Genomic DNA, 10,000 nt, shown 5'->3' with positions numbered 1-10,000 from the left:
TGTGTGTGTAGTTTTCAGTGAATAATAATAGAGATTAGCGGAGGTCAGGACTGTGGCAGGTTATAATACTTTTGCGTCACACTGTTGTTCACGTGATGTTCTCATCGTGTTCCAGCATGTTGAGGAATCTGTGAAGAATCTCAGAATGGAAAAGCGTCTCAGCAGTCCGACTGCAACTTGGGTCTCCCGTAAATATTTACTAACGCACATAAACATGGCAAACGCAGGGATTACAGATGATACCAGCACTCCGACCATCAAGAATGTCTGATATTTGTGGTATTATTTAAAACTTTAGTAATAGATATAAACTTATTTATGTTTTCTTGTAATATGAAAGCTTGAATTTTTATGTTTTTAAACTGAGATATGTGCAATCTCTTTCTTTAAGCTTATAGTTTATTACTATTTTATATAAACCATTTATTTTATATGAATTATTGATGAAATAACACAGCCATTAGTGTTCTCAGCTCACTCTTAGTGTCGGTCTCAAACCCGGATAAATAGACAGCTAGAAAAGTACTTGGTGTGACATCTGGAAATAAAAAGGAAGACAAAGAGACGTGATGGAATGAGGAAGTGCAGGAGAGCAGAAGGAGAAAGAGGTTGGAGAAACAGAAGTGGGATCGACAGAGTGATGTGAAAAGTAGGCAGGAGAAAAAGGAGATGCAGCAGCAGGTGAAGAGGGATGTGGTGAAAGCCAAGGAAAAGGCATATGAGGAGCTGTAGGAGAAGTTGGACATATATACTTTTATTTAATGCCATGCCAGCTACTGAGGCTTCATTTTCATGGCAAGAACAGTTTATAAGAAGAAAATACCATAAAATCACAAACAAATAATTACAGCACAAGACATTTTAAATAAAAAGTTTATGTTAATATATGATAAACATTCTAAAACTTTTCCTGATGAAACTTTGTTAAACAGCTCATTAAATTAATTGAATTCATAAAACAACCTTCTGTGGTCATTATAAGCAGGACAGTCCAACACAATATGTTTGACAGTGAGAGGAATGCTGCAGTACAAACACTGAATGGGGTCTTCACCTTTCAGCAAGTCATCACGTGTCAGTCTCGTAAGCCCGATTCGACATCTGGTTAAGATCACTTGATCAGATCTTTTCTTCAACGGTATTAAAACCTGTAATTTCAGGGTGTATTTCATACAGTTTTTTATTCGTCCATGTATTCCATTCTTCTTGCCACTTATTTAGTATATAGTCATTGATAATAGGTCTACACTCTGAGGGAGGAATTTGGCATCTAGTTACAGTCTGCTTTAAAGCTTTCCTAGCGGCTGCAACAGCTCACTCATTTCCTGAAAGTCCAACATGTCCTGGAATCCAACAGAACATTATAGTATAGGATTGATTCTACAGATGATCAAAGAAGTTGGATGGAGGATGGAGATGGAAATGTGTTGACTAGTGAGGAGAGTGTGTTGAGAAGATGGAGGGAGTATTTTGAGCAGCTGATGAATGAGCAAATTGAGAGAGAAGGTTGGATGGTGTGGAGATGTGAAGCAGGAAGTGGATAGGATTAATAAGGAGGAAGTGAGAGCAATGATTAAGAGGATGAAGAGTGGTCAGTTGGACCAGACGACATACAGGTAGAAGCATGGAGATGTTTAGGAGAGATGCAGTGGAGTTTTTAACCAGATTGTTTAACAAGATTTTGGAAGGTGAGAAGATGCCTGAGGAATGGAGAAGGAGTGTGCTGGTACTGATCTTTAAGAATAAGGGAGATGTGCAGACCTGCAGTAACTACAGGGGAATAAAGTTGATCAGTCACACCATGAAGTTATGGGAAAGAGTAGTGGAAGCCAGGCTGAGAGAAGAGGTGACCATCTGTGAGCAACAGTATGGTTTCATGTCGAGGAAGAGCACCACAGACGCATTATTTGCTTTGAGAATGTTGATGGAGAAGTATAGAGAAGGTCAGAAGGAGCTGCATTGTGTGTTTGTGGATGAAAGAAGAAGAAGAAGAAGAAATAGAAATATTGATAAAATGATTAGAAGTAGAAGATCTGATCTTTTATATCGAATTTAAATGCATAAATAGATAAAATGAATTAAATTGAATGATATCAGATAAATAAATATAAAATAATCTAAACAGGTTTATTTTCAAGAATCAATGTATGTGTAATAAATGTACTTCTGAGTCACTTGATTGTTTCTGAGATTTGTTATTTCTCATTCTGGAGAATTTTTTCAATCTCTTCTTCGTGAAGGTTCCAGCAAAATATTTAATTTCCTGGACTTTCATTTACTCCAAAACTACAAAGCAAATTTTCTAACCATTTCTCCGCCTTTCTTTCTCTCATGGTTTTTTTCAGGTCCTCGCACGTTCATGATCAAGTACACCGGATGCAATGCAACACTCTATGGAAAGGAGAAGGAGGAAATCCAAGCAGCCACTACGGTTCTCCTGGTTCCTCTCCTTTACCTGGTGTCTTTTGTGTTTGGGTTCCCTGCGAACCTTCTGGCGCTCTGGGTTCTTCTTTTCCGCACAAAAAAGTTTCCCTCCACCATTCTATTAATCAACCTGACCTGCTGCGACCTACTTCTGCTGCTCATGCTTCCCTTCCGCATCATCTACCACTTCCAGGGAAACAACTGGATGTTCGGAGAAGGTTCGTGCCGCTTGCTAATTGCTCTGTTTTATGGGAACGTGTATGGCTCGGTGATGTGCCTGATGCTCATCGCTGTAGACCGCTACGTGGCTCTGGTGCATCCGTTCGGAGCCAAAACCCTGCGGAGTCCCAAGACGTCCGTACTGATGAGCGTGGTGGTGTGGATGGTGGTGCTGGCAGCGGTGATTCCTCTGCTAGCATCACAACAATCTTACTTCATATCCAACCTTTCTATCACGACATGCCATGATGCTCTTCCTGAAGAGAGACTGAAAAACTTCTTTGTGCCGTATTTTACCACGCTCTTCTTCCTCTGTTTTCTCTTACCCTTAATTGTGGTGGTTTTCTGCTACAGTGCCATACTGCACACCCTAGTGGCCGCCGGTGCTCGCTACACCCACCCGGCTCTAGTCACGGTGCTCGTCCTGGTGGTTTTCATCGTTTGCTTGCTTCCCAGTAATGTTCTTCTGCTCCTGCACTACTCCATTGTCAGCAGCAAAGATTATGATGAGCTTGAAGTGGAATTTGCTCAAAGTTACAATGGACTCTATGTACCCTACATGATCAGCCTCGCCATCAGCACCTTCAACAGCTGCATCGACCCCTTCATCTTCTATTATGTCTCAGAGGACTTCAGAGAGAAAGCCAGGAAGTTGCTCTGCTGCTCGAAAACCTTTTATGAATCTTCTGGAAGCTCCTCTGGAACAATGAGATCAAAGGTCACACTGCTGTCCATGTCAAAGAAATCTAATAGACCTTGGAAAATGGTGCAGCAACATCATAAAGGGGTCACTTAAGGTCATAGCTCAAGGGGCGGAGTCACAAGGACAGATTTACTGTGTAGTAACTAGTAGATCTTTTGTAAGCCAGTTTCCATTCCATTGAACTTGTTTGCTTCTTTGCTAGCATGCTAAGTATCTACATAGCTACTAAAAAGCAGCTTTTCTATATGACTAGCATGCTAGCTCTATAGTTAGATTACAGTAATGCATAATTGGTACATAAAACTCGACTACTCGATTCCCCCTGATCTGAATAATCTAATCGAAAATACTATGTGGCTAAAACCGACTGAACCAAGGGAAATGAACAGGGGAAGTGACTAGGGGAAGTGTTTTGTTGGAACACAACCTCCACAGGCTGAAATGTTTGCAGAAACCAAAACCTGTGTTCTGAAGTGAAGAATAAAAACTTTGACCTTAAAGCTATAAAAGTCAAGATAAGAAGTTTATAATTTGGTGTGTGTGTGTGTGTGTGTGTGTGTGTGAGGTGTATAGTCTGTAATGTGATTAATAAAAACACAGATGTGTTAATGAAGGATTATAAAATGATGATGATGATGATGATGAAGATGATGAAGTTGATGTGTGTGTTTTACATGTGTATGTAGGTATAAAGCTATTATTGTTATATTATATTAAAATAAACATTCCTGTCTGGTTTTTATTTTAATTTTTCGAAATTAAACAGTTGAAATCATTTAAATGCAGTTATTTCTTTCAACATTTCAGCTGCTGATACAGTGTTGTTTCCAGTGTCGGGTGTGTATTTGGTATCTGGACCTTCAGTGGGGACTTTCCCCGACTTAATCCACCTCCATCACCTCGCGATTATAGAAACCATCAATACAATACAAACACACAATATAACAACACGTGGCATTACAGAGAGACGTTTCACATCTGGAGGTGAAAACCATTTTACTAAAACAACAAACCCAGTTACACTCCAAACCTCTACACTACAACCACAGCTGTGCACCTACAACATCTGGAGCAGTGTTGTTGTTTCTGTACAACAACACTGTGGTTCTGTTTCTCATTTGTGGGTTGATAAATTGTCCAGACTGTTTAACAGTGTGTCTAATCCAATAACACACACACACACACACACACACACACACACACACACACACACACACACACACACACACTCAGGAAGTCACATTAAAAAAAAGAAAAAAAAAAATCTGGTTTGGATTTCTCTCTCTCTCTCTCCCTCTCCATCTCCATCTCTATCTCTCTCTCTCTCTCTCTCTACACAGATCTTATTAGATGTTACATTGATCGATGGTGTGTTGTGGATGAACAGAAGTGGATGATGATGCTGATGATGGTTTCTTTGGACCTGGTGTGTAGATGATGTGCAGCAGGTGGACTCTTCCATGATGTTACTGTGCAATAAAAATTTGCGGATAATTTCTCGTTAATATCCATCATTTTACATCATCATACCTACACTTTTATTATAGAAGTTTTATTTTATTATTTTCTTTCTTTCTTTCTTTCTTTCTTTCTTTCTTTCTTTCTTTCTTTCTTTCTTTCTTTCTTTTTATACTGTATTTATATACTTACTGTACATAAACATTTATATACATACATTTTAGAGCGGCACTGAGAGTGACCTGGTTTGTGCAACACTAAAAGCTGGGTTTAGTTTCCTGACCGGTGAGAGCGCTGAATCCTAACCACTAGACCACCAGGGAACCCAAATTTTATATATTATATATTATTATACTATATAAATATTTATATACTGTATTGTATTTATTGTATATATATATATACTTTTTTTAATATATTTTCCTGGGTTATGGCATATTGATTTCAGATATATAAATCTTTGAATCAAAGGTAAATTTTTAAATACAAATTTTAAATAAAACAAAAATATAAAATAATATTTTACATATAAATGAAATAATATACAGGTTACCCCCACACTTATGACGTAGATAGTCCAAGTCGTAAGTTGAGAAGAGTGAGTACTTTATGATGTGTTCTGACGCAGACATAAAGAGGCATGTAAACACATTTACATTTTACATACTACAAATACAGTAAATAAAATATTATATATATATTTTTGTTTGTTTTGTCAGAGGTGAACATTGTATCTCTGAAATGTTATAAGTCAGGTGGTTGTATATTCTATACTGTATATTCAATTTATTTACGAATGTGTTTAACACTGACAGCTGTGTTCTAAAGGTTAAGTACAAGTATCACAAATAAACGAACATCTCAACATCTTCAGCTCTGCTACCTCCAGCTCCACCTCCTGTCTTTTACTCAATGCCACTGTCTCTAATCCATACAACATCTCAGGTCTCACCACAGTCCTATAAACTTTCCCTTTCACTCTCACAGATACTCTTCTATCACAAATCACTCCTGCTATCACTCTTCTCCACCCACTCCACCCTGCCTGCACTCTTTTCTTCACTTCTCTAACACACTCTCCATTACTCTGCACTGTTGACCCCCAGGTACCTGAACTCCTCCACCTTCTCCACCTCTTCTCCCTGCAACCGCACCCCTCCACTGCCCTCCCTCTCATTCATACACATGTACTCTGTCTTACTCCTACTGACTTTCAGTTATTTTAAGTAAATTTATAATTATGATGTTTAATTGAATTTAAATCATGACACTAAATTAAATTAAAACTCAGAGGCTTTAATGATTTTTGTAAAGTAATTCATTCATTTTTATTAAATGAGTCCTTCAGGGTTCCTTCAGGTCCCAGAGGAACAGCTGAAAGGCGTGAGGAAATTGGGGTCAGACTGCAGGGTCAGCCATGATGCAGTCCCCCTTGAGCACAGAAGTTTAAGGGCCTTGCTCAAGGGCCCAAACGTAGCAGCTTCAGTAACCCACAGCCTTAACCACTGAACTTTTCACTTCCCCCAGAGTGACATTTTACACCTTCTACACCTACACATGATGACCACAAACACTCCGATATTAATACAGGCTTGTGTCTGTGTGTGTGTGTCTGTGTGTCTGTGTGTGTGTCTGTGTGTGTGTGTCTGTGTGTGTGTGTGTGTGTGTGTGTGTGTGTGTGTGTCTGTGTGTGTGTGTGTGTGTGTGTGTGTGTGTGTCTGTGTGTGTGTGTGTGTGTCTGTGTGTGTGTGTGTGTGTGTGTGTGTGTGTGTGTGTGTGTGTGTGTGTGTGTGTGTGTGTGTGTAATCAAGCAGTTGCATGCAGGCCGCTCTAACGTCTCCTCAATCCTGTTGCTTGAGATAAAGGAACACTGTTGATAAAGGAACACACACACACACACACACACACACACACACACACACACATTTCCTCTATCACACTACTCAGTGTGCACAGTCTTAGACACGTTTATACACATACCGCTGTGGTTCTTCATACTGCACTCATCAGGGCTCGGTATGTACTTTTCCTCTCTGTTTTGGATCAGTGCAGTTTTTCTCACCCTTTAACTTGTGTTATTGTTTATATCGATGTATTGTGTTTATTTTAATATAAAGGATTTTACATGATGAGCTGCAAAAGAATCTGCAGAAAATCAATATTACATACCAATGTATTTATTTATTTATATGTTTATAAGCTAGTGTGTGCATGTACAATAGTGTGTGTGTGTGTGTGTGTGTGTGTGTGTGTGTGTGTGTGTGTGTGTATAGTAGGAATGTGTGTGTGCATGTATAGTATGTGTGTGTGTGTGTGTGTGTGTGTGTGTGTGTGTAGGTATGTGTGTGCATGTACAGTGTGTGTGTGTGTGTGTGTGTGTGTGTGTGTGTGTGTGTTTGTAGTAGGTATGTGTGTGTGCATGTACAGTATGTGTGTGTGTGTGTGTGTGTGTGTGTGTGTGTGTGTGTGTGTATAGTAGGTATGTGTGCATGTACAGTATGTGTGTGTGTGTGTGTGTGTGTGTGTGTGTGTGTGTGGGTGGGGGAACTACTTTTGCAAATAACTTCCCAGAATGTCATAAATAACTCATTTAAATTCGTCTTTAAAAAAAAAATAAATACAAACAAACAAACAAATAAAAATAAATGATATGTGGAAGGTAAAGGGTGAATGTGGCTGAAATTTATGCCAAACAAACACCCAGTTTACATTTAAAACAACATGCGATTTATTTATTTATTTGGTAAAATATAAATGAAGTATTATTTATAGATTTATATATTTTTTATTTATTCCTTCATTTATTTACGCTAAAGGGGTTACGAATGAAGTTTCAGTGTGAAAGTTTTTGTTTGAAATAAACTTGAAATAAAAGAGTTGAATGGAACAGGTTCCAGCAGGAACCCAGTGGAAAAGGAACACATGCTGTAGGGGTTCTGTGTTGATCCTTACAGATAAAACTACAGGATTTTTTAACTTCTGTAATGTGAGTTTGTGAATTTGTCCAATGTTGTTTTGTGCATCTTTATGTTTAAATTAATTTTTTTTAAATTTTTCTTTATGCCAAACAAAACGAACTTTTAAAAATAAAAGATAATTAAAATAGATGAATAAATAATAAACAAACAAATAGAAAATGTCTTAACATTTTAATAATATCATTAATCATTTAAATATTCAAATAATAAGATAACCAAAATAAACAAAAAGAAAATTGTTATTTATGTATTTATTTATTTACTTATTGATTGATTGTTTTCACACAGGTCAGGTGCAGGTCTGTAAACAAAGCGATGTCACAGTTTATTTGTATATTAATGAAGAGTTAAATTGGTTGTTTGTTGGTTTCTTTGTGTAATGTGCTGAGTAAATTTCGGCTCTGTTCTTCCCCCTAGTGTTCACACTGGGTAACGAACCGAATACACCCAAACTGATCCGAGTGAATAATTACAACAGACAAAACCCTAGTGTTCTTGTTTTAGTGTGTGTGTGTGTGTGTGTGTGTGTGTGTGTGTGTGTGTGTGTGTGTGTGTGTGTGTGTGTGTAGAGCTGTCAGAGTTTCGTGACACTGTGAATTATATTTTCTGTCTCTGATTGTTGACCTTCGCTGTCTCTGTTTTCTGTCTCTGATAGAACAAAATGGTGACAGTAAACGAAGGTAAGAGAAACAATAATCTGTTTAACATCAGGGTTTACACACACACACACACACACACAGGGTGATGCACACCAGAACAAATAGCAAGAATTCAACTGTATGTGTGTGTGTGTGTGTGTGTGTGTGTGTGTGTGTGTGTGTGTGTGTGTGTGTGCAGACATGCCGGTGTTAGTGGTGTTCAGCAGTGTGTGTACTCTCTTTGTTCTCATCGCTTCCACACTCTGGACATGTTGGAAGATAAGAAGAGCCATGCAGACAGAAGCACCGAAGACATACACAATGTATACGGAGGACACAACGGTACACACACACACACACACACACACACACACACACACACACATGCAAACACACACACACACACACACACACACATGCACACACACACACACACACACATGCACAGTGTAAAGTTTGACTGCACCCCTTATGTATAAACCTATATTTTCTTCTTTTTGCCTAAAACACACACACACACACACACACACACACACACACACACACACACACACACACACACACACACACACACACACACACACACACTGCAGGACGAGCTAAAAGAGAATATCAATGAAGAGGAGGAAGGCGCCCTCTCATGGATGGCAGAGGTAAAATGATTTAAATAATTTTTTTTAATATAGGTGATTATGTAATACCCCCAAGGGGGTGGGGCTAATGAGATGAGGGGGAGGTAACTTGATTGATTGACAGCTAAACTCTCTCTCTCTCTCTCTCTCTCTCTCTCGCACTCACACACACACACACACACACACACACACACACACACACACACACACACACACACACAGGACAGTCTAAAGGAGCAAAAAACGGAAGAGAATGATGATGATGACGATGACGATGGTGATGACGATGATGATGGTGATGATGGTGATAATGGTGATGATGGTGGAAGGTCTTAGCTCAGTGGTTAAGATTTTGCACTTTTGATCAAAAGGTTGTGAGTTCAAATCTCAGTACCACCAGGTTGCCACTGTGGGCCCCAGAGCAAGGCCCCTAACCATCACCTGCTCAGTAGTAGAAATGAGATTGTAAGTGGCTCTGGATACGGCCATCTGCCACAATGCAATACATGTAAATAATGATGATAATGAAGAGGTGAAACTGACACTGGATTTATATGTACAAAAATAAACTTTATTATATAATTATATAAAGTTGTAGAAAAAAAGCATTTAAATAATTTATTTTAATTATTTAATAGCATCCAATAAAATTTTATAATATTATTATTATAGTGTTTATTTAATAAGAAGTCCTTTAAGTATCTCAGGTACCAGTTTTTTTTAGTTTTTTTTTCTGGTGTTCATAGACACCAAACACACACACACACACACACACACACACACACACACACACACACACACACACACGTGTTACAAGTGTTTATTATTCATCAGCTCCACTTTAATTCATCTCATCCACAGGCGTATAATCACCAACCGATCCAGTCTGCACTGATTTCATGAGTATTGACACTTATTACATTATTATATCTTTATTTTATAGAAATA

At 38.4% G+C, this 10,000-nt stretch overlaps 1 protein-coding gene and 1 long non-coding RNA gene across 4 annotated transcripts in view; both read left to right on the top strand.

Annotated features, from left to right (window-relative positions):
- Positions 1-4,121, top strand: part of si:ch211-132p1.2 (proteinase-activated receptor 4) — a 5,514-nt gene extending 1,393 nt beyond the window's left edge. Inside the window, exons 1-2 of one of the 3 annotated variants that reach the window (XM_046850613.1) lie at positions 1-279; positions 2,346-4,121. The exon at positions 1-279 is cut by the window's left edge and continues 584 nt beyond it. In XM_046850613.1, the coding sequence (XP_046706569.1) occupies positions 237-279; positions 2,346-3,439 (1,137 nt within the window). In that variant the 5' untranslated portion in view covers positions 1-236 and the 3' untranslated portion in view covers positions 3,440-4,121. The remainder of the gene's footprint in view (positions 280-2,345) is intronic. The other 2 variants (XM_046850614.1, XM_046850612.1) reach the window with 2 other exon arrangements.
- A 2,567-nt stretch (positions 4,122-6,688) lies between these two features.
- Positions 6,689-9,718, top strand: LOC124386634. The gene is made up of 5 exons (XR_006925968.1): positions 6,689-6,820; positions 8,438-8,462; positions 8,620-8,762; positions 9,014-9,073; positions 9,275-9,718. It is a non-coding gene; the product is annotated as an uncharacterized LOC124386634 (long non-coding RNA).
- The last annotated feature ends 282 nt before the right edge of the window (positions 9,719-10,000 follow it).

Source organism: Silurus meridionalis, chromosome 5 (genome assembly GCF_014805685.1).
Source record: "Silurus meridionalis isolate SWU-2019-XX chromosome 5, ASM1480568v1, whole genome shotgun sequence".
Classification (NCBI taxonomy): Eukaryota; Metazoa; Chordata; class Actinopteri; order Siluriformes; family Siluridae; genus Silurus; species Silurus meridionalis.
This window is presented reverse-complemented; position numbering and strand designations above follow the sequence as displayed.